The following is a 21,947-nucleotide window of genomic DNA, read 5'->3' on the forward strand; positions in this document are numbered from 1 at the left end:
AATTTAAACATCAAACAATAAATTGATGGAGAAGGACAAATGCAGACAAGAAAGCAAGTAAGCAGATCAAAAACTCTATAAAAACACCTTATCAATTTCGAAAAGGAGGATCAGAGATTAACTATACCAAAAACAAACACACATACAAGAAAGCAAAAAAGAGGAAATCAGAGAAAGTATTAAGAAACAGAAAACACAAAAAACTTATCTGTGAGCAAACCATCGAGATTCTCGAACAAGATCATCGACTTCGGCGTCGTGTGCATCAATAGCGTCTTCCAATCAGAACCGTCCACCATTACGACAACGAAACTTGATTTCACCGTACCGGACATCGTAGAGAAGGTAACTCCTCTTCCACATGCGTTCTTTTGTTTTCTTTTTTGACTGATGGACGATTTTAATTCTCATCTTTACTTTTCATTTGGATGTTTTAGTTTGTTTTGATTAGTTAGGCTCGGGTTTTCATTTGAAAGTATGGTAAAAATGTTATACAGATTGAACCCATTTAGAGTTAGTTAAAAAAAACACACCATCAAGTTAAAAAAAAACACATACATCAAGTTTTAGAAAAAAACACAAATATCAATTTCAAAGAAAAACACAAATAAAATATTTTATTAAAGATTAATTAAATGTGACATCTTTTTAATTTTTTGAGTTATTAGAACACAAGTGGTACAACTTGATAGTTTTAAAACTATTTTTATTTTATTTTATTTATTTATTATTATTTTTCAATAATTAATATAAAAAAGGACTATAAATTTATTTAATTAGATGTGTTATTTTTTATTTTCTTTATTTTTGAATTATTAAAATACAAGTTGCGACAACGTGACAATTTTTATCTTCACAAATAAATTAATAAATTAAAACTCGTAAACAAATTAATAAATAAAAATTATTCGAAGTTAACTAAAAATAACATATTTTAATCCATGTAGCATAACACAATTTATATAACTTGGTAATTGTGAAATTTGTTTTTATAAATAAATAAACCTAAATTTAACTTTTTTTAAATTTGATTTATTTAGATGTGATTTTTTTTACTAGTTGGTGTTTTCGAAACCCCATGATAATATAAAATATTTTTTAAGTGGATTAAATTAGATGTGACATCTTCTTTACTCGTTGAGTCTTGAGACACTAGTTGTACAACTTGATCGTCCTAAAACTCATATTTTAAAATATTTATTCAAATCAAACTTTTTTATTTTGTCAAAACATTTTTTATCGCAAAACTGATTTTCTTTACAAGACACTCAATGCATCTTTTTTTTAAACCAAGAACTACGTAGCTTTGATTTCTCCATCGTACTGAGAGATACGTAGGAGCAAGATCACATTCTTGTCAAGCACATAAATAAAAAATTCTTTTTTTGTCATTTATTTGTTAAGTACATATTTATTTCAAAATCATATTTTAAATATAGTAATAATTGTTATTCATATTTAATAATAAAGAAAAATAAATATACTTAAGTTAATATTAATTTTGCACAATTAATTATAGGTAACCGTATTTTAACGGATGTCGTAGGGTGCTAGTACCTTCTCTACGCATAATCGACTCCGGAATTCAAAATTTCGTTTCAAAGACCACATTTTTTATTTGTATTATTTTAAGGGTTTCCCAATATTTTCTCTATTTTAAAATAAATTTTGGCGGCGACTCCATTCAATTCGAAAAAACATTCGAAATTTTAGGCCGCCACACACTATATAGTTCTCATTGACTATAAAATTAGTAACATACGGAAGAATATAGTTCTCATTGACTATAAAATTAGTAACATACGGAAGAATAGCATAGTCTCGAATGGGTTCAATCCAATCATCTTGCCAAACATTGAATGGAGTAGTCATTACAAATAATCCAAGAGATACTATCCTCAACCAAAGGCCACACCTTTTCAATACCACACCATATGTGGGAAGCTTTAGCGCCTCAATTAAAATTTGAAACAGTCAATAAGGCTACCACAATTATACTTGCACACATAATTTATTTCCAAAAAGTTTTCGGTTTGGTTATTATTTATTGGTTATCATTTCTCAACATAGTTTCATCATATAAGCATTATTGACAATCCTAAAACTTAGAAAACCCAAACCACCATTTTCCTTAGACTTACGATTTTACATTAGAAATATTTTCGCAAATAAAGTTCCTACATAATCCACCTCCCCACAAAACGGCAATAAGAATCATAGTTTATTACATAACATAGTTAGAGAGACTCATAATACTAATTTGTGCAAGAGTAATTGAACCATCTAGAACGAGAGAATTAGACTTCATCCATGTGAGTTTGCTTTTGACCTTGGGAACAATAAAAGCATACACATTTTTTTCCCTTTGCCCCATCGATCACATGAAACCCCTAAGATAATGTACAAGATAATTAGTGGCTTCAATATTCAGAGCATTTTAAAAAGAATCTTTAATACTTTAATCAACATTAGAAAATATTAAATTTTTTAATTTGGAATGACTAACCCATTTTTCTGAGTGGAAGCAAAAAGTATAAAACAATATACTTAATCTTCATGGTTTGGTCGGTGGAAGCTTCAACCACAAGAAGAATGTCATCAATAAACATAAACAATGATTAAGTAGGATCATCATGACCAAACTTTAGAGGCCTCTAAGAGATATCAAACACCTCATAAAAAATACAATGTTTAAGTCTCTCTATGGCTAACAAAAAAAGATAAGGAGACAAGAGAACTCTTTGACGAAGCTCACATGTAGAGGAAAAATCACGAGATGATTTTCCATGCCAGTTAATATTCATCTTAAAAGATGATATACAAACCATAATCAAATTGATCAACTAAGTAGATAAAACAAAGGAACTCTAAACACTATTTGTTCAAATTTCAATCCAATCTAACTATCATAAAATTTGACTAGATCAAACTTAATCACCACATAACACGAGGTACCTCTCATACTGTACATTGAAGAAACAATTTCTTGAAAGATAATAGTGTTGTCAGTATTTTTAGTCTCTTTAAAATTACTTTAGTTATAATTTTACAAACAAATTTACATAAAACAATATCAATTAATTAATATATTAATCAATGTGATTGGTATACTTATTTAAACAATATCAATAATTAATTTTAAAAAAATCAATCAATTAATTAATTAACAATTAAATATTAGTAGTTTTATTGTCTAAAATGAAATAAGTTGGAGTGTAATAATCGAAAATTTAAATTTAAATATTGACAGTGAAAATAGTTTTGTGGGTGGAACTGGAGAGGGGAAAGAGGATGGTTGTGCCCCAGCCATTTCTGTCACCAGTTTGCAAGGTCGGTCCTTACCCACTCGATATCATCGCCACCGCCGCGTCTCTCCACTTCACCCACCGTGTCTCCCACCGTCTCCGGCTTGGTTTTCTACTTCGCTCCTGTTTCAAGGTCTCCTTTTTGTTTACTCTTTTTTCTACCAATTGTAAAAATTTGGAGTTCGGTTTATTTGATAATTTTCAAATTAGGTATCTTTTCATCATATAGGTTATAGAAACCATTAAAATCTAAGTACCATATGTTGCTTTATTAGGAGTCCTAGTTGATCATATCATACTGTAGTTAATGCTGATGATGAAAGTAGGAAAAGGAAATAGGCTATGGTGGTTTAGTGGTTGGGATGTGTAAATATTTTTTGTCATGAAATTGAACTTGCTCTTGCAAATAACAAACCATTCTAGTGAAGGAGAAGCTTTTTCTTGTGCCTCCTTTTTGTTTTGTTATTGTACTTTTGGTGCCTTTGAAATTAACCAATTGCGCCTGTGTTTTGGATGTTGGGGCAGCGTTTCCTGACTCACATGCCCCTCTTTTTGAACAGAAACTTGCTCCTGTGTTTACATCGAAGGATAGATGGTGTCAAAGTGATGGTTCAACTAGTTTATCTTTCTTTAATGTGGGAAGAGTTGAAGCCCTATTTGGAAATGGCGACTTGAAGGTCTCCGGAAAAAATCCATTTAGTGGAAGGAAGTGGACAAATATTCTCCTTGCTGCCAATGTTTTGTGAGTATGAGCATATACACTTGATTGATGTATTAAGGCTCTGTTTAGATAAACAACTTAAAAAACACTTATCATATAAATGTTTGTGTACAAGCTACTTCTGTAACAAAAGATAAAATAAGTCAAATTGTTTTCATGTAAGCTATAAGAGATTTTTATAAGCTATCCTCGAGAGTTATGGAAGTAAGCTGTCAGTCTCATAAGTGATGATGCCATTAGATAAGCACAAATAAGAAAATCTAAACAGACCCTTAGTTTATGACTTCCTATTTCATGCATATTGCAAATTTACGTAGTATTTGGTGAGATGGCTTATTGGTTATTATTTTTTAATTGTTTACACAGATTTTATGTTGCACAACTTGCAACCGAAGGCAAGCTTATGTTTTGGGGTGCTAAGGTAAAGTTGCAATTCAGAATCTGATCGGAACAAATGTGCTAAATGTTGTGGATCATTATATGTTAGTTGTGTATGTTGCTAGATAAACAGTCTCATTGACAAAGGACAACTTTGGAGACTTGTTACTTCTTCCTTTCTGCATGCAAACATTGGACACCTTATGGTAAGGTTTGAATTTAATTGTTCGAAGTTTGTTCTGTTCTGCTTGGTTTAGTTTTGGTATTAAAATTACTATGAATTCTCTGCAGATAAATTGTTATTCCTTAAATTCAATCGGTCCCACTGTGGAGAGCTTCAGTGGTCCTCAAAGATATCTTGCAGTTTACTTTGTCTCTGCAGTTGCAAGTAAACCGCTTATATTCTTCCTACAATAGCCGATGAAATTGCTTACCTCCTAGTATTCTAATTCTATAATTTCTAGAAAATCAGGTGCAGCTATGAGTTATTGGTTCAGCAAAATGCCTGCAGTAGGTGCATCAGGAGCAATTTTTGGACTGGTGAGTTCTTTTTAAATTTTATTTGTCACAAGTTGGCTTCATTATCTGCCTTATGGGCTTTTATCATAATTAATCATACTTCATAAATCATAGTGTTCATGAACCAATTTGTATTGGTAGCTTTGTAGTTTTGACTGAAATTACGTACTAGGTTCAGAATGTTGATGTTTATTGTTCCAATACATCCATCTATCTTTATGTCCAATAACCTTCACCCTAATGAGCTATAATGATTCAGGTTGGATCGGTTGCAGTGTTTGTTTTAAGGCACAAAGACCTTGTAGGGGGTGGTAAAAAAGATCTGCAGCACATTGCACAAGTAATTGCCATCAATATGGTTAGTGACTCATTTCTTGTGTTAGTGTCTGAACTAGGAGATTTAGACAGTACCAAGTTGAACGATGCCATTTCTTCTAAGCCCATTCAATTGAGTTATCTCATAACAGTTAGGGTTTCTTTTGTCATCCACTCAGTTTAGATGTTCTGTCAGTTCTGATTCTGCTAAGTTGTTACTTTTACAACTTCATTTGATCGAGTTATCCTTAACAGTTAGAGTTTGATACATGCTTCTAATTAGCCAGGATGGAACAGATGTTTTACAACAATTTTCTTCATAACTTAGCTTTTATAATAATATATGTTATATACTTTTTGTTCTCCTTGGGTAGAAGAGTTGTTGGTTCATGCAAGGGTTATGGGGAACGTTTTCTGCTTTGAACTTAGATCGTCACTCTATGAGTGTGACTTATAGAGGGATTACTGTTTACTTTCCTCGTCTTTGTGTGCTTATGGTGCAAGTATTTCTCATGCAGGTTATTGGTTTATCATCAAATGGCATTGACAACTGGGGACACGTAAGTATAGGAGTCTTTCGTCCACGGATTTTTTTAGTTCCATCATATTTCATTTTTAGTTCCTTTGTCTAGTAAAAGTTGTTGTCTATACAAGCATATCCTATTGCATGCTTGTTACTCTATTCAATTTTTAAAGTTTGGCATGACCATGACCAGCTCTAAATTTTGGAATAGCTTAATACACTAAATAACCCCAACTAAATCGAGAGTTGATAGCATGGAGCATCGGTTAGTGCAGAAGATTAGAAAACTCTTACAGTTGGATTGGGAAGTGAAAGTTTGCCATTGTTATCGTGAAGCTGTCAATGTTTTAGCTAATATTGGTTGTGATAGTGGGTCCTCCGTGATTTACTATGAGCTTGTTCCTGTTCAGATTAGTCATTTGTTAGTCGCTACTTGCTAATAGAACTGGAGTTTCTACTCAGTTGGTTGTTTTCTTTCTCGGGTTTAGGCCCTCTTGACGTCCAAAAAATATAACCCTAACTAAAAGTCTAAAACTACGATTATGGACATATCATTCAAAAATAATCCTCAATTTATATTGTATGCATAAGACTACCCATCTTGATCTTGTTTTGTATGTAGCCATTTGTGATCTTATGTTCAATTAAATAACCAAACCAGTGTAACCTGTGCATAGTTTCTTAGCTATTGCTAATTTGCTCGTGTTTCCTTTAACATATATAATTTGTCAGTTAGGAGGTTTGATTGGTGGAATTGCTGCGTCATGGCTTATTGGACCTGCATGGAAACATGAATCCACCTCTATAGATGGAAGAAGACTTTTCATTGACAGTGCACCAATGTATAATCTCTTCAAGATTACAAGAGTACCTAAGCAATGGAAATAGAAACATTTCATTGTTGTATTGCGCATTACAAATAGTTGCTCATTGTGTTTATTTGTATAATGATACAGTGTTGTAAGTTTCCCTTAATAAAACACTTAGATGGTGGTTTCTAGTTCTACTACCTGAACCCTTCAAATTTTCTGCATACTTTGTATTATATAAGAGATAATTCAAGTGAATAAAAAAAAGAAGAGATAATTTAATTACCTTCCACACGTGGACATTTTGTTTTGTTTTTGTTTGTGTTCTTTGCTTGTATTGATGTTTTTTGGGTCTAGGCTCTTGCTACAACCCAAGTTGAGCTATAATGTGACAAACAAAAAACTCTCTCACAAGACTCAAATGAGGCCTTATTTATAAGGAACCAAACTATGTCTGTTGGACAATTTTTTATTTATGCCTTTTTTCAGTCCTTGATATTATTTTCTAATTTAATTATATGTTGCTTTTTATTTTAAGTACAATTACATTCCCATAGTACCTCATTACAGGAATACTGTTGTCCTAAGTTTAAGTGTAATGAAAATTATTAATATTATGTTTCGTTGTATATAAATCTAAGCAAAGTTTCCATCACATAAAATATTTTGTTTTTGTCTTCTACTAGTAAGATAATTCCAAGCAGTTGTTAACTCCCCCAGCACCCCACTTGGTGTCCCTAGGAAGAGGCATATTTTGTAGATTACAAACGACTAGACTCCTTGAAGTCAAGTTTGACTTAATAAAGTTTATGGACTTAATTTTGATTACTCAATTTTGACGATAAAGATAAATCAATATCAAGTGATGACTTCATTATTAAATCAATAAAAACTAATTTTTTTAAATGTTAAATAAGTTTTTAGTCTTTATAAAAAATTTCATTAACTTTTAGCCTCTTAAAAATTTTCATATTCATTTTTAATCTCTGATTTTGATCTAACTATTATGTATCTTTTGAATATTTTTTCAGTAATATTTTAGTACATGTTTAACAACTATCTTACAAAAATTTAAATATTTTTAACAAATAATGAATTAAATACGAATTTTAAATTTTTTGATGCTTAAAAATTTATATTTAGTTTATCGTTTATTAAAAGAATTTAAATTTTTATAGATAAATTTCTTAAAATTTCTCAAACATCAGTGAAAAAAATTTATAATTAGATTAAAATTAGAGACTAAAATTAAAAAAATGTAATGGACTTAAAGTTAATAAAAAAAATTATAACGACTAAAAACAAAACTACTAGATTTTGTAAGATCTAAACTTATTTAATCATTTAAAAAAAAAGAAGGTTTGGTGTCTTAGCGATGACGCATGGTAGAAAATTAGTTTGGTGGAATAATTTGTTGATTTGTTCTATTCAAGAGGGGATGGAGAGTGAAGTAATTGGTTTGGTCGAAAGTTGTACAGGGTTCTTGGTAATGGAGCTGAGATCGGTTTTGGATCGAAACATGGTTGAAAGGAGGTGCTCTTAGTGCACATTTAGTAAACTCTATAGTTTGCAGTTGATAAGGAGATTTTTGTGACTTAGATGTTTAGGCATGGGGTTGGCGAGGGGTGGAGGTAAAGGAGAATATTATTTGGATAGGAAGAAAAAACGATGTCGGAATATCGGATTTTGTTGGTTAATGTTGTTTTGCAGGATTAAGAAGAAGACACTTTATTCAATTTGGTTAGCTATTATTTGGTCAATATAGGGAGTTGAAAATGTTCAATTTTTATCGTGGTATTTGTTTAAATGTAATATTAAAGATTTTACTTAAGATTTTCAACATTGATAGATGAATTCTTTGGTGAGTTTACTTTTTTTTTTTTGAATATTTTATTCTGATTTTGAATATTAATTTTCTACTTTTAAACCTTTGGGTATTGCTCAGTTTTGTTTCTTAAAAAAATAATGATAGTCATACACTAAAAAAAAATAATAATTTTTTTTGTTGATAAAATATTTGACAACTTTTCATTAATTGTTTAGATGCTTCAAAAAATTAGAAGCTGAATTTATTAATTAGTCTTAATTTCATTTACGCCGTAAAAATGAAAGATAGAAGGTAAAGTGAAAAGCCTCGAAGCTCGAAATTGAGAGTGGGGTGTAGTTATGCTTCACTCATCACGACACATTACAGAATTCGCAACAAACAACTACACTTGAATTGAACTTGAAAACAAACAAGGATTATGATCTCTGTGTTAATCACTTCCTCTTCATTCTTCTTCTAAGTTACCATATGCAGTGAGTGACTCTTCTTTTTTTTTTTCATTTATTGTTCTGCTTCTTATAATTCTCAATGTCACATACCTAGGTTTTCATGATTTTTTTATTTACAAATATCCATTACCATAAACCAACTTGATTAATTTTGCTCAATTTTTACTCATTTAGGTTATTCCATTTTCATTACCACTACCACACATGGATATGAAAGGAAATCTTTATTACAAGAGAAAATCTCACACTACAAAACCAGTATCAAACACTGTTATTAGCGATAGAAAATTCCTCATTGACTTCATAATCAAAAATTACCTAGGACCTGATGTTAATTCTGATAATCCAAGATGTTCATCACATCAAAGACTAATTTCAGGATTACAGCCATATAGTTTAAATGATTTAGGATCTTCTTATGTTACAGTTTCTCTATTAGAGAAGCTATATTATTATCTCCTTAGAAATGCTCTTCCTAACCTAATATTAGACCTCAACATGTTTCATATGTATTTAAAGGGAAATTTGTACTTGCCCAATTCTGAATTTTCAGAGGGTAGTCAACAATTTACAACTGTTTTCCCTTTGGAACTTCATCAACAGATATGGTACCCTGATAGCTTTAGGATTGTTAAAGGTGTTGTTTTGATCGACAATCCTGTTTTATCGTCGTGTGTTAAAGAGGAGGATTTGAATAGATTCAGGTTGTTAACTGGTGTTGATAGTTTTAAGTTGGATGTAAGTGAATGTCTTTGTGTTCGGATTCAACCTCCATTGAGTGATAGTGATTGTGTTGGAAAATTGTCGGAAGAGAGTATTCCGAATGAAGGGTGTGGATTGGAAAAGTTTCGACAAGAGTGTAAAAGAAAGTATGTTGATGATGGTGATACTTCGTCAATGCCGGAATTTCCCCATATTGTTGATGGAGATCCTTCTTCTGACAAGACGTGTGAATCGGATGGGCCTTCGATGATGTCCCTTATCCCAATACCTGACATTGACGATTATGTTCAAGATTCCTCTGTTGTTTTAACAGGGACAGCTAAAAGAGGGATACTTGGTCCATCGGTTGGTGTTGTGGATATCGGTATTAGTAAAGTGGCTTATCTATTTCGAGTTTCCTTACCGGGTGTCAAGAGAGAGTTCAGTATGTTTCTCCTCTTTCTATTTAATCAAGTTCCTTTTTCCAGTTTTTTCATTATCTTTGATTATTTGTATTGGAAATGGCCGTTTCATGTATTATACCTGTAGAGGCCATGCTTTTGTTTTTCTTTTTTCATATATCTTGGTCAAAAGTCATGAATATTTATCAACAAAGTATCTGTAGCATGCATTTTTTACATGCCTTTTTATCAGTATCTATTTGCAATTTACTCATTTCTTTGGGATATTTTGATTTATTTATTTATTGTTGACAAATGATTGTTGTTGTTGAGATAAAGTGTAATGAGTTGTTATGCCATATAAGGTACCAGTAATGCTGAGATGTAAGAACAACTATACATTGCAAGTTTGTGGTGTGGGAGAGCCTTCTTTAAAAAAAATTCAAAGTTTAATGTAATGTCATTTCTTTAATGTATAAATAACATTTAATAATTGCTAATACAGAAATGAACAGGATAACCTATTATTCTGTCATTATGCCTTAGGTTTTTTGAAAGAATTTTGAGTTGGGAGAAGTGGAAAACAAAAGATAGTGGTGCAAGCGTGCCTTTTTTTCACATGCATTTGCTTCATGGTCCTCAAACTAGGATCTACTTTGAATGCCTCAGCATATCTTGTGTGTACAGTCCTTGTCTTAGAACATACAGTTATATTCATCAAATGAAACATTCATAACATTACTGTCCTTTTATTTACAAAAACATATAAAGCATGATAGTGGTGCCATTGCCAACCTAGTTAGGATTGTTTCCTCTATCGTGATCGTTCTACACGAAAGAAAACTTGTATATGCTTTTCAGAAAGATTATTTCTTATTTCTTTAAATGAATGTTCATCCTACTTTTTGCAGATGAGTTCAGTTGTGATATTGAATCTGATGGGAGGGTTGAGATCAAAGGGATGTTATCTGGTGGAATAACTATCGCAAAACAGTCACGTATTTTCCAGATGAAAACACAGCAGTTATGCTCTCCTGGACCATTCACACTTTCATTCAGTCTTCCAGGACCTGTTGATCCAAGACTCTTTGCACCGAACTTCAGGTCTGATGGAATATTTGAAGGAGTTGTAATCAAAATCTAGTTTTGAGCATATAGCTTTTGTAAGTAACTCTAGAAGTTCCGCAAGTGCGATAAACAAATTTCTGTTTCTTTTTTGCTGTATTGCACCAGATGCTAATGTCATTTAGATTGACACTGAGCTAGTTTTGTTTATCTAACTTATAAGGAAATAGAATGATCTAGAGTTAGTTTAGTACTCGTGATTATCAAATAGAGATTCAAATTGTGAATCAAAAGACCTATTTTTTGAATGCCGAAACAAATCTAGTACAAAGTTGACAAAAAAAGTGGTTGACTAATGATTCATTAGCATCTCTCTCTACCTATTTGGTCTATACTGCAATGTCATTTTATTTGCACACACATCAGACACATATATGATTATGTTACATCTTCTATCATGGCGTGTGGCAACAACATATGAATTTTTTTTACATCCTCCGTATCTGTCCAAATCTTTCTTGTCAACACAACTAATTGTAAAAACATCATGTGTCCCTTTCTGATGAGGCTTTTGCTGACTAAAACAGAACATGCTTTAATTACATCATACATATTTGTAGTCTGTTTCTTTATTATTGAGTTATGTTTTCATTGAAAAAGTGTCACCACCGCAAAGGTAGGATGTTCATGAGGCAGAGTGTTATTGCATTACCATCACAAAAGTCAGTGTTCGCTAGGAGGTTCTACAAAGACTTTTGTGATGATAGGAAGAAAAAAAGTCAACCCTTCATTTTCCATACATATATGCCTTTTGCTTTAAAAAAATTATTAATAGTAGTTACAACTTACTTCAATATGAATGCGCCTTTCTTGCGACTCAAATCATGAGTGGCCTATTTGGGAGTTGCCTATTTTTAACAGGAACTATTTTTAACATCCTATGTTTCTAAAAAAAATGTATATATGTCCGAAAGTGTACTTTTTGACAAGTGAAACTATGTTTTTGTCTAAAAAAATATACTTTCGAATAGATTTTATCTAGAAGTTAAAGGACATGTACGAGATCAGAAAAGAAGCTCTCATTTTATTAAATGCTGCAATCCCTTATATATAATTTCATAGTCCATACTATCTACCATATAAATTCACTATTCAAGGATTATATCAATATGCATGGTTTGCAAAGTTGTCCGGATTTCTACAACAGGCATTCCTTGACATTCAAATCAATGATCTAGCACCAACAGGCATTCAAATCAATGATCTAGCACCAAAAGATGGACAATGGCGAATTTGGACCACCGTTATAGGGATTAATTCAATGGTTAGATATATTTTTAGTAAAATTTTAACATTTTAATTTTAGTTCGTGTAAAATAAAAATACAGTAATTAGTTTTAGTTTATGTTAAAATGAAACATTTTTAAATGTCATCCAATTTTAAAATTTTTGAATGATTTTTTATGAACATATTTAGAACAATATAAAAAATTATTTCACAAAAATTTAGAAATTTTTAAAATTTGTTGAATTAAATATGAATTTTCGAAATGTAAAAAATTCATGATGAAAGTAACGAAAATACAGACTTAAAAGTCGAATGTTGAGATCATTTTTTGTGAAAGAACTTTTTATATTATTATAAATATATTAAAAAAAATTATTCAAAAATATATATTTATCTAATAGTAATAACTAAAACTGCATGCATGATAATTTTACATTGACTAAAATAAAAAAGTTGAAATTTTATAGAGACGAAAAACATATCTAATCTATAATTCAATAATTTTTTCAATAAGAAAATTCTATTTTCTTTTTATAAAAACGAGAATTCAAACCTTAATTCAATATATTGTGATCGGCTCCATAAAATTATCATACATAGGAATGTACCATGTATTGTATATTAATTCACCCCACTCTAAATTCATCTATTGTTTTAGACAGTGGCACGTGAGTGATTCAAAGTCCTACAACTTGTTGCTTGTTGATAGGAACAAACAGTAACATGGCCCGCACGTTAAAACTTATAATTCAATTGATGAAAAAGGAACATGATTTTGGTTTATGGAATCAATAAAGCAAATGGTCACTCTTCATCTCACTTGATCAATTCACTTCAATTACATGTCAGAAGACGACACCATGCGGATATACATGCATTTGCATTGGCTTTATTCATTCATTTGTATCATTCTTTTTTCCTCTTGCTTACTTTGTGTGGGTCCCAACCAACATTTATATACCTAATACCATACGGTGTCTTCTGGATTTAATGCTTGTTATTTTCCCCCTATTGCATTCTAAAGTGATTGAGTTTGAGGTTTGATTCATGAATTTGTGTTATTTTGTCTATTAAAATATGGATAAACATTAAGCAATTAGGGTTTACACAAGTGATTCGTTATTTAGTAGACGAACAACTAAACTAATCAGTATACAAAAAATTAGATTGTCTTACACCTTACCAATAAACCATCTCCAAAATAAGATTTTGATGAAAAATGAAAGTGCTACAACTACTAACCCTCCATAGAAAATAACCATATTCCTCGACAATCACACAATCCACAAAGAACATTAGGTGAAAAAAAAATGTAGAGAATAGTAAAATACGAACTTGGTTAAACACAAGGTTTTTAAGCCTTAATTTTATATTATTACTTTCTCTTCTTATTAATCTCAATTTTGAAAAAATAAATCATTTTAAAATAAATATTATTTTCAATTTTTAATATAATTTTAATTATTATTATTATTCTATATATTATTTAATAATTATTATATACATAATTTTTAAAATATTATTATATTTCATATTAATAATATATAAAAATTTAGGTTTAATTGTAGTTTTAGTCCCCTATTTTAACTGAATCACAAAAGTAGTCCTCCATTTTTATTTCTCCCGAATTTTAGTCTCTAAACAGAATTTTGATCTACAACTTGATGAAGTTTTAATTTTTCAAATCACGCTACACCATTTATAATTATAGATTTCATGTACAATTGTTGTATCACGAGATATTGAACATGATGTGACTTAAATAAACGCAAAAAAAAAATAAATGAAACTTTATCAAGTTTTGGACTAAAAGTCTGCTTGAGAGATTAAAATTGAAGAAAAATTCAACTAAAATAGAGAATCAAAACTATAATTAAATCAAATTTATCAATAATTAAAATGAGTAATTCAATAAAATAAATATTTATAAAAATCTTGAAACACATTCATTGTACTACGTCATTATAATAAGACGGAAAATGTATTATTTAGGAAACTTTGGTATAACGGCCCACGTGTGCAGTGTAGTGGTTAAACACTACTCTACGTTAGGATCGTTGTGTAACTCTTGATTGGCCAAAACATATATGGGTTGTGATGATTAATGTTGCACCTTTGTGATTCACAATCACTATCCATAACATGAGTCCATGTGAGCTCCGTTTTTTTCTTGGAAAAAATGTTTAGTTTTGCTAGAACTATTTTATTTAAAAATATAGTTTGTGATAATTGGTGGGAATGAAAATGTTACAACCTTTTTATTTTAAATTATTATGTTTCATTTTAAAAAATGTGCGTTTGTTTTACTTTAATAATATATACTTTTGAAAATAATTATAGTTATAGAATTGGTAATTAACAAAAATATATTTATAAAAATAATTAAAATATTTTTTTGATTATTTAATTATTTTTAGAAATATAAACTGGATTTTTAGAATAGACTTCAAAAAAAAATTTACCTTATTTTTTTAAGGAAATTTCTTATGTCCTTAACAAAAGTGAAAATTAACACAAATTTTGAAAATAAATATAAAAAATGATTTCACAAAATAATAAATCTTTACTTTTATTTTTTTATATCTATATATTTTTTGAGTTACTGTTTGGATTAAATCAGTTATTTGTATTGACTTTAGAATATCAATATAGTTTCTCTTCATCCTAACTTTTTATAAAAGAAATATATGAAGTCCATGTCAATAATTGACTAATAATTTAGTTTTTTATTTGTTGACTGAGACTTATAATTTATTTATCGTCGTGTGTTTATATAGATTTTGTGTAACATCAATATTACATGGCATGGTTAGTGCCACGCACGTACTCCTATTAACCAAAAGATTGGCAACCACAGTTCTACCACGAACCCTCGGTTTCTAACCAATATATCATCACTTACATATGCACCACATAAAACTTGTCTTGAAAAGGACTATTCATCTACCATTACATTAATGAGCAATCACCAATTTATGAGATTAGTTTTTCTCAATGCATCTCTTGATACTTAGTATATTATTGAATTTAGTGTATGAATATAAATCAAGAGTGACTTAATTAATAATTTGATTTCATATGAAATGTTTATATATACGAGTTTAACTTGTATTTATAAAATTTACATGTAAAGTGAAAAATATTTATTTTTATTAAACATATTTAGGTTTTATATGATATATATATTCAAAAATAAGATTTGGGTTTTTTTAATATTAATTAGTCACAAATTTTTTATTCTCCAAAAAGTAATTCAATTATCCATCACATTTCAGGTAATTTTTTCTCTCACTTTTATGTTTTTAAAAACTTGTAAAATACACGTTCATATTAATCAATCTGATTGTATGTTTTAGTTAAAACATACCTTTAAATTGATCATCTAAAAAATATTGGGGCTAGTGAAAAAATACACATGAGTGTTAATCATTGGTTTATTTTGTCAATTCATTTATGTTTTCCTGCTTTCTTTTAGCCCATAATTATTATCCCATGACTTTTAAACGGGCAAATAAAAATGATTAGAGCACCTTGTAGTAGGATGTAGGGGTGACCCCCTCTCTCGGTCTTATTTTTGATCTACTTAGCATTGAATTTGTTCGAGTATGTGAACCACTAAGAGATCATAAAATTGACTCAATAAAAAATATGGTTTACTCTAATTCAATATAATGATCTATATTAAACTTCTCTTATAATTATCATAGTTGATAGCACTTACATGTGACTAATTATTAATATTGAAAATCTTATTGACGACATATTCGTTAATTAAGTGAATTAACAATGGTGCAAATGTATATACATGAAGAAAAAAAATGCTCGACAAAGAGGAATATACACAGATAGAAAAATATGAATAAAAGTTTCATATTTGATGAAAAAAATAGATATTGAACAATACAAATAAAAAAGTAATTATTTTAAGATTTTAAATAAAGATAGATGTAATGTGATGCCCTCGCTCCTCTCACGAGTCAACATTGTTATTATAAATAAAATTTGTTTTGAAGTGACACTCTTTTGGATTCATTTGTTTAAAAAACTTAAGAAGTTATTTTGACTTTATATTTTAAAAAATTAATTTTATGAAAACTTACTTAAAAATAGTAGAGGTTGTTTTAGACTAGTGTGTTACGTTTAAAAATTTGAACAAAATAAAAATATTTTTTTTAAAAAAAAATGTATCATTTTTAAAAATAACTTTTATGAAGTATTTTTCAAAAGAAATTTTTATTTTAATTAATTTTTAAAATTTCATTATCCAAAAGAAGTTGTAGCTGATAAATAAAATATTTAAAATAATTTTTTAATATAATTATTTAAATCAAATTTTCATTTGAAGCTTTATTAATAAAATTCTTTTTTTAAATTGTTATTATAAAAAACATGTTATAAAAATCATTTAAATTCTTAAACAAACGATCCATTATTCTCTCATCTCCATATTACACAAATGATTATGCAACGAAGACAATTAATCAAATGAAATAATTAAAGAAATGTATGGATTATTATAGGGTATAGTTTGAGTGTGTCATGTGTGACTCTGAAGTTCATTCATAATTTAAAGGTGATGATGGGTTTACGTGCTCTTCAAGGAATTCAAAAGCGTTTGTAGACAATAGCTATATTTCCAATTGGTCATGTCCTTTTCTACAAGTCCAAGTGCTTAAATTTATCTTTAATTTACATCTATTCAAAGCTCTTCCTTAGTTCTTAAAGCATAAATGTAATAACTAATTTGCCCTTTCAAATTATTCAATATTGCAATGGAAAACTATTTTCTTATCTTGCCATAAAGGTTTCATAAAAAATATTACAATAAAGGGCCATAGTTTCCCCCATGTCGAAACGTTGCTGCCTTGTCTTTGAATATATAGCACCTTCTACTGATGGAATTTTCAGTAACAAAAAATAAAGGGGGCACAATCTATGTTTTGGCTAAGCATGTTTGTCTTAACATATTGCATCGAATACAAGATGTTAATTTAGATAGTCATATTTCATTAAATAAAATAATTATATTTTAAGAAATAATATAACGAAGTGACAAGATATAAATAGATAAATGTATAAAGATGTAAAGCTATTAAACTTATCTTATATGGTCATAAAATTTATGATATATAACTTAAGAATACTATCCCTATCTCTTAATTAACAAAAATATATTTTACTAAATTACAATAATTAAAATTGAGAATAATATTAAATTAAATTTATTAATAATTTTTTTTTTTAACTTTACTCTTCATCGTATTCACTACTTAAAAAATATATGAAATAATTAAAGCTAATTTAATAAAGGAATAATTAATAAAATAAAAAATTTAAAGGAATCATGTAAAAAAAAAAAAGAATACAAGAACGTTTCTCAATTGAGACAGTAAACAATAAGTGTAACATCATAACATTCATTTGATATATATTATGGTAGTCGGCCGCTCTAAGCATCTAGATGCATGATTGGCCTAGTCATATTAACGAAAAGTTTTATTTATTTTTATTTATTTTATATATAAATATTTTATAGTAATATTTTAATTATAATTCAATTATTTTCTATAAATATATATTAATTGATATAGAGGTCTTCATGGGTTGAGTTGAGTCAATTTTTGACAAATTCAACATCTGAATCAATTGATTTTATTTTAGTTGGATTGAGTTATTAACCTGTGATTTTTACATCATACCTGAACCAAACCAATCAAAATAATAGTTTATTGGATTTGTTGGTCATAAATGAAAAATATTTTTTTTATTTAAAAAAATTAATTAATATTAAATACTAAAACATCTCAAAAATCATAAAATTTTATTTCAACATATCATTCAATATTTAGAATACATCTATAAATACAACAAAACACTTAAATTAACAATAAATTCTCAATAAAATTCAATAATTAAATCATAATTATTCATGGATAATAGAAAAAATAAGTAAAAATGTATATTTTGTGTCAATGGATTGGATTCACAGATTCAAAATGCCACATCCATCACCTAAGTCAAACAATGTTGAATTTAAATAAATTGGTTCAAATTAAACTAAAATTTAAATAAATTAATTTGATTGACCTGACTCACAATTTACTTATACTTATAAATACTCTTAAATTAATATAATTATCGGACAAAAGTGACCTAGTAATGAAGATTTTAAATAAGTTATATAAGGTCGAAGTTTTAATTAGTGTTACAAATTAAATTATTAGTGAGATGTTCTGACGCCATAAGTCTAAACATTTTTTTAAGAAAGTCTAAACATTTATTTAAAACTGTACACTTATGTTTTTTTTTTTTTAATAAAAAAAGCAAGATTGTTTTTGTTTTGTTTTTATATTCTTACTACTTTTCTTTTTGAAGCATGCAATTTCCTATATCATTTTCAACCATGCAATATTCCATTATAGACAGACTTGTGGCAAGGGGAACACGTACGATAGTACATGATCGATCTTTGGTTTGCCTCACTTCACGTCAAAGTGAAAGCATAAATCATTATAGATTGGAGAGTAAGGAAATAAATAACTAACGTCTTGCTATTTATCCACACAAATAATATATCAGCGTTTCTTCAAAAAAACAAATATTATACCAACGAAATATAAATGGTAAATTCTTAATATGTCTTAAAAGAAATTCTGATTTAAGTCCGATATCTAATGTAATTTTCAAAGATTGAGAGACTCTATGACCAAACAAAAAATAGTAGTTAAGAAAATAAATATTTACACACATTAATTTTTTAATAATTAAAATTGTAAAAATAATAAGATCTTTGAGGATTGATATTTAAAAATCATTTAAAATTTTAATAAAGATAGAATGTTATTGATTATCTGTAATTAGAAGTTAGAGTCATCTCAAATATCTTAAAGATTATAATCTAATCTTAAAAATTGAATTTATAATTAAAAAAATACTAAAAATTCAAAAATAACTTTTCTTTATTTAAATTATAAATTATAAATAACATAAAAAATATAAATAAAATTAATGATATTAAAAATCTGATTTTATTGTTTTTGGTCCTAAAATCTTATTCTATTTTTGAATTCCAAACCTTTTTTATTATAAGATTGCGAAATGATTTTTTATCTCTTAGCAGTATTTTTTTGGGTTACTCTTAAAAAATAAAAATATTTAGACCCTATGCACTTGATCTGTCCGCATAGACATACTAGCAGAGGTTCATATTAACATAATCAATATTGGTTAGACCAAAAACAAACAAATAAAATATTGCTTTAAAACATTAGCTTGTATATATAGAGAGAGAAATGAGGGATACAATCCTTTGCAATCAAAAAATGTAATGTTATACTCCTCAATAAAAGTTTTATTATATACAAATTTTATAAAATTTACCATTGAATGGAAATTTTATATCATATAAATTATTTATGTTAAATTTTATAAAAATTTAAAATTATTTTGATATATTATTGAAATATATCAAAATTAATTTTTAATATATTTTTATTAAATATCGTTAATCTTGATGAGTATCAATAACGTATCAAATTATTTTAACTTTATACAAAAATTTACATGAATGAGATATAATATTATAAACTTTCAATCTAATGGTAGATTTTGTATAATTTCTATCCAGTGAAAATTTATATAACACTATATTGATATAATTTGATATCTTCTTATATATATAACAATGTTCATGTGACTATCTCAATCTTATAGATGTAAAGGATTATGAATTTAGATCATTAATTTATCATAAATAAAATGTGATCTTATAGATGTAAAGGATTATGAATTTAGATCATTAATTTATCATAAATAAAATGTGATCTTTATTCATTATAGCAATTATCTATATAAGTTGTTGTTAGATTTAAATTTGACTATGGTCATGTTAACATGGGTCTTTAAAACATGTGTTAATGATGCTAAAAGTTGAAATTCTTTATTGAAAAAACAATTTTGAACTTTTAAATAGTTGAAAACATAAATTCCAAAATAAAATTTCCATAATTGAATTATTAACATCATATTTACATTTTCCTAAATATTCAAATTTCAAGACTTCCATTTTTGAAGGAAATCTAACGTATTCATCACTTATTTATAATTTTTTAATGATAGTCTTAATAAACACTTATTTCTTTCTATTCAACACTTCTTAATTTAATAAACATAAAATCACATGCACAATAATTTTTATCAGTACTTACTTGTATTTAATGTCAATAAATACAAATAAAAATGAAAAAAAAATATTTGACTTTTTTAATAAAATATGAACTGAAGTTTTTATGGTATAAAATACCATTTTTACAAATAAAATAAAATGAACTAGTCAAAAGAAAATGAAAAATTAACTAAAAAAAAATGGTAGTTTCATAATTTAATATTAAAAGTTAGACCATATCAGTATCTTCCTTTATCACTCTCTCTCTCTCTCTTTCACTCACACACACATGTTGAGTGGTTTCAAAATTCACAACTTTCTTTTATGATGACATTCAATTCAAATTATATTATTATTTTATTATTTATTAAAAAAATATAATAGTCATGCGAGATCCAAACGGTTTTATGAAGAAACGAATATTGGTGTAGCAGTGTCAATTGTTGTTCATTCTTCGCCAACTCACCTGAACAAACAAAAATTTGAATTTCTCAACAAAAAAAGGAAACATCATCACCATTACCAAACACTTTCAAGCTCCTCATAAACTTTTTTGGTTTTACAGAAACACAACACAGCATAGAAAAACAAACCACTTCAAAAGCAAAAAAAAAAAAAAAAAACCATACCAATATTTTTGGTGTTCGTTTTGTTGTTGTTATCATCATCAAAGTTTTCTCTTTCCTTTCTGAGGGAGGTTGTTTTTCGCAACAACCTCAACCTCCTCGCTTCAAACCTCGTAACTTTCGCTTTTCAGCAAATGGAACTACCTTACTTTCCTCGATTTGGCAAATGCACTTCTGGATTTTGTTTTACGAGATTGTGTTGTTGATTTGAACAACGAGGAAAAATAATTAACTTTCTTTTTCTTTCTCACCAAAACCTTATCCCTTTTTCAAACAATTAACCAAAAATACCCACCAAAAAAAAAAGATACAATTTTTCCCAATTTCATTTTCATTTTCCACATTAAATCTCAAATGGGTTCTTCCGTTTCATTGTTTTACGCAATTCTAAGGTGGAATTAGAACATGGGTCGTTGAAATCTCATGCTGGGCATTACAATTTGAATAAAAAGATCAGAAATTTCTTTGAATTTTCATAAAAAATTCAATTTTTTTGATTTTTTGTTTGTGCTAAGATGATGTTATCAGCTTCACCATCTTCTCTTGCAAGAAGCTCATTGGAAGAGATGCTTGATTCTCTTCGTCGGAGAGACGAAGAGGAGAAGCCTAAAGACCTACCTCCGGCATTGCCAGCTAGACCAACCTCTCGAGGTCGGTTGCCGCCGGCGAGAAGGTCATTGCCTAAAAGCTTTAAGGTTGATGGAGAAAATGAAAAGGTAATGGGGCATAGAAGGAGAGGTAGTTTTGGGAACAAGAAGTTGAGGTTAGATTTGGAATCTCCTTATGTGGCTATATCAGAAGAGAATGTTGTTGTTATTAGTGAACAATCTTCACCAGCTCCTGTTTCAATTCCT

The 21,947-nt window shown here is 28.4% G+C and overlaps 3 protein-coding genes across 4 annotated transcripts in view; all 3 read left to right on the forward strand.

Moving 5' to 3' along the window:
- The first annotated feature begins 3,220 nt into the window (after positions 1 to 3,220).
- On the forward strand, positions 3,221 to 6,855 carry LOC101501225 (RHOMBOID-like protein 10, chloroplastic). The gene is made up of 9 exons (XM_004487605.4): positions 3,221 to 3,438; positions 3,866 to 4,047; positions 4,393 to 4,447; positions 4,530 to 4,610; positions 4,696 to 4,792; positions 4,877 to 4,944; positions 5,183 to 5,281; positions 5,757 to 5,798; positions 6,494 to 6,855. The coding sequence occupies exons 1-9, from the start codon at positions 3,292 to 3,294 to the stop codon at positions 6,647 to 6,649; spliced, it is 927 nt and encodes a 308-aa protein (XP_004487662.1). The 5' UTR covers positions 3,221 to 3,291; the 3' UTR covers positions 6,650 to 6,855.
- A 1,081-nt stretch (positions 6,856 to 7,936) lies between these two features.
- Positions 7,937 to 11,394, forward strand: LOC101500685 (increased DNA methylation 3). Of its 2 annotated transcripts, XM_004487604.4 has the most exons (3): positions 7,937 to 8,871; positions 9,022 to 9,994; positions 10,862 to 11,394. In XM_004487604.4, exons 2-3 carry the CDS (start codon positions 9,052 to 9,054, stop codon positions 11,092 to 11,094), a joined length of 1,176 nt encoding a protein of 391 aa, XP_004487661.1. In that variant the 5' UTR covers positions 7,937 to 8,871; positions 9,022 to 9,051; the 3' UTR covers positions 11,095 to 11,394. The 2 variants fall into 2 exon arrangements, with proteins under 2 accessions (XP_004487661.1, XP_073221519.1); XM_073365418.1 differs by lacking the exon at positions 7,937 to 8,871 and having other exon boundaries at positions 8,878 to 9,994.
- A 9,359-nt stretch (positions 11,395 to 20,753) lies between these two features.
- LOC101500144 (myosin-2) overlaps positions 20,754 to 21,947 on the forward strand; it is a 10,234-nt gene continuing 9,040 nt past the window's right edge. The window contains exon 1 of the mRNA XM_004487601.4: positions 20,754 to 21,947. This exon is cut by the window's right edge and continues 93 nt beyond it. Within this exon, the coding sequence (XP_004487658.1) occupies positions 21,609 to 21,947 (339 nt within the window). The 5' untranslated portion in view covers positions 20,754 to 21,608.

This window comes from Cicer arietinum, chromosome 1 (genome assembly GCF_000331145.2).
Source record: "Cicer arietinum cultivar CDC Frontier isolate Library 1 chromosome 1, Cicar.CDCFrontier_v2.0, whole genome shotgun sequence".
In the NCBI taxonomy this organism is placed as follows: domain Eukaryota; kingdom Viridiplantae; phylum Streptophyta; class Magnoliopsida; order Fabales; family Fabaceae; genus Cicer; species Cicer arietinum.

What these genes read in the sequence shown, in the direction of transcription:
- LOC101501225 (XM_004487605.4), top strand. Translation starts at nt 3,292, where the DNA reads ATGGTTGTGCCCCAGCCATTTCTGTCACCAGTTTGCAAGGTCGGTCCT. An exon ending in TACTTCGCTCCTGTTTCAAG is followed by an intron (nt 3,439 to 3,865) that starts GTCTCCTTTTTG and finishes CTTTTTGAACAG; the next exon opens with AAACTTGCTCCTGTGTTTAC. An exon ending in CTTTGTCTCTGCAGTTGCAA is followed by an intron (nt 4,793 to 4,876) that starts GTAAACCGCTTA and finishes CTAGAAAATCAG; the next exon opens with GTGCAGCTATGAGTTATTGG.
- LOC101500685 (XM_004487604.4), top strand. Translation starts at nt 9,052, where the DNA reads ATGGATATGAAAGGAAATCTTTATTACAAGAGAAAATCTCACACTACA. An exon ending in GGGTGTCAAGAGAGAGTTCA is followed by an intron (nt 9,995 to 10,861) that starts GTATGTTTCTCC and finishes TACTTTTTGCAG; the next exon opens with ATGAGTTCAGTTGTGATATT.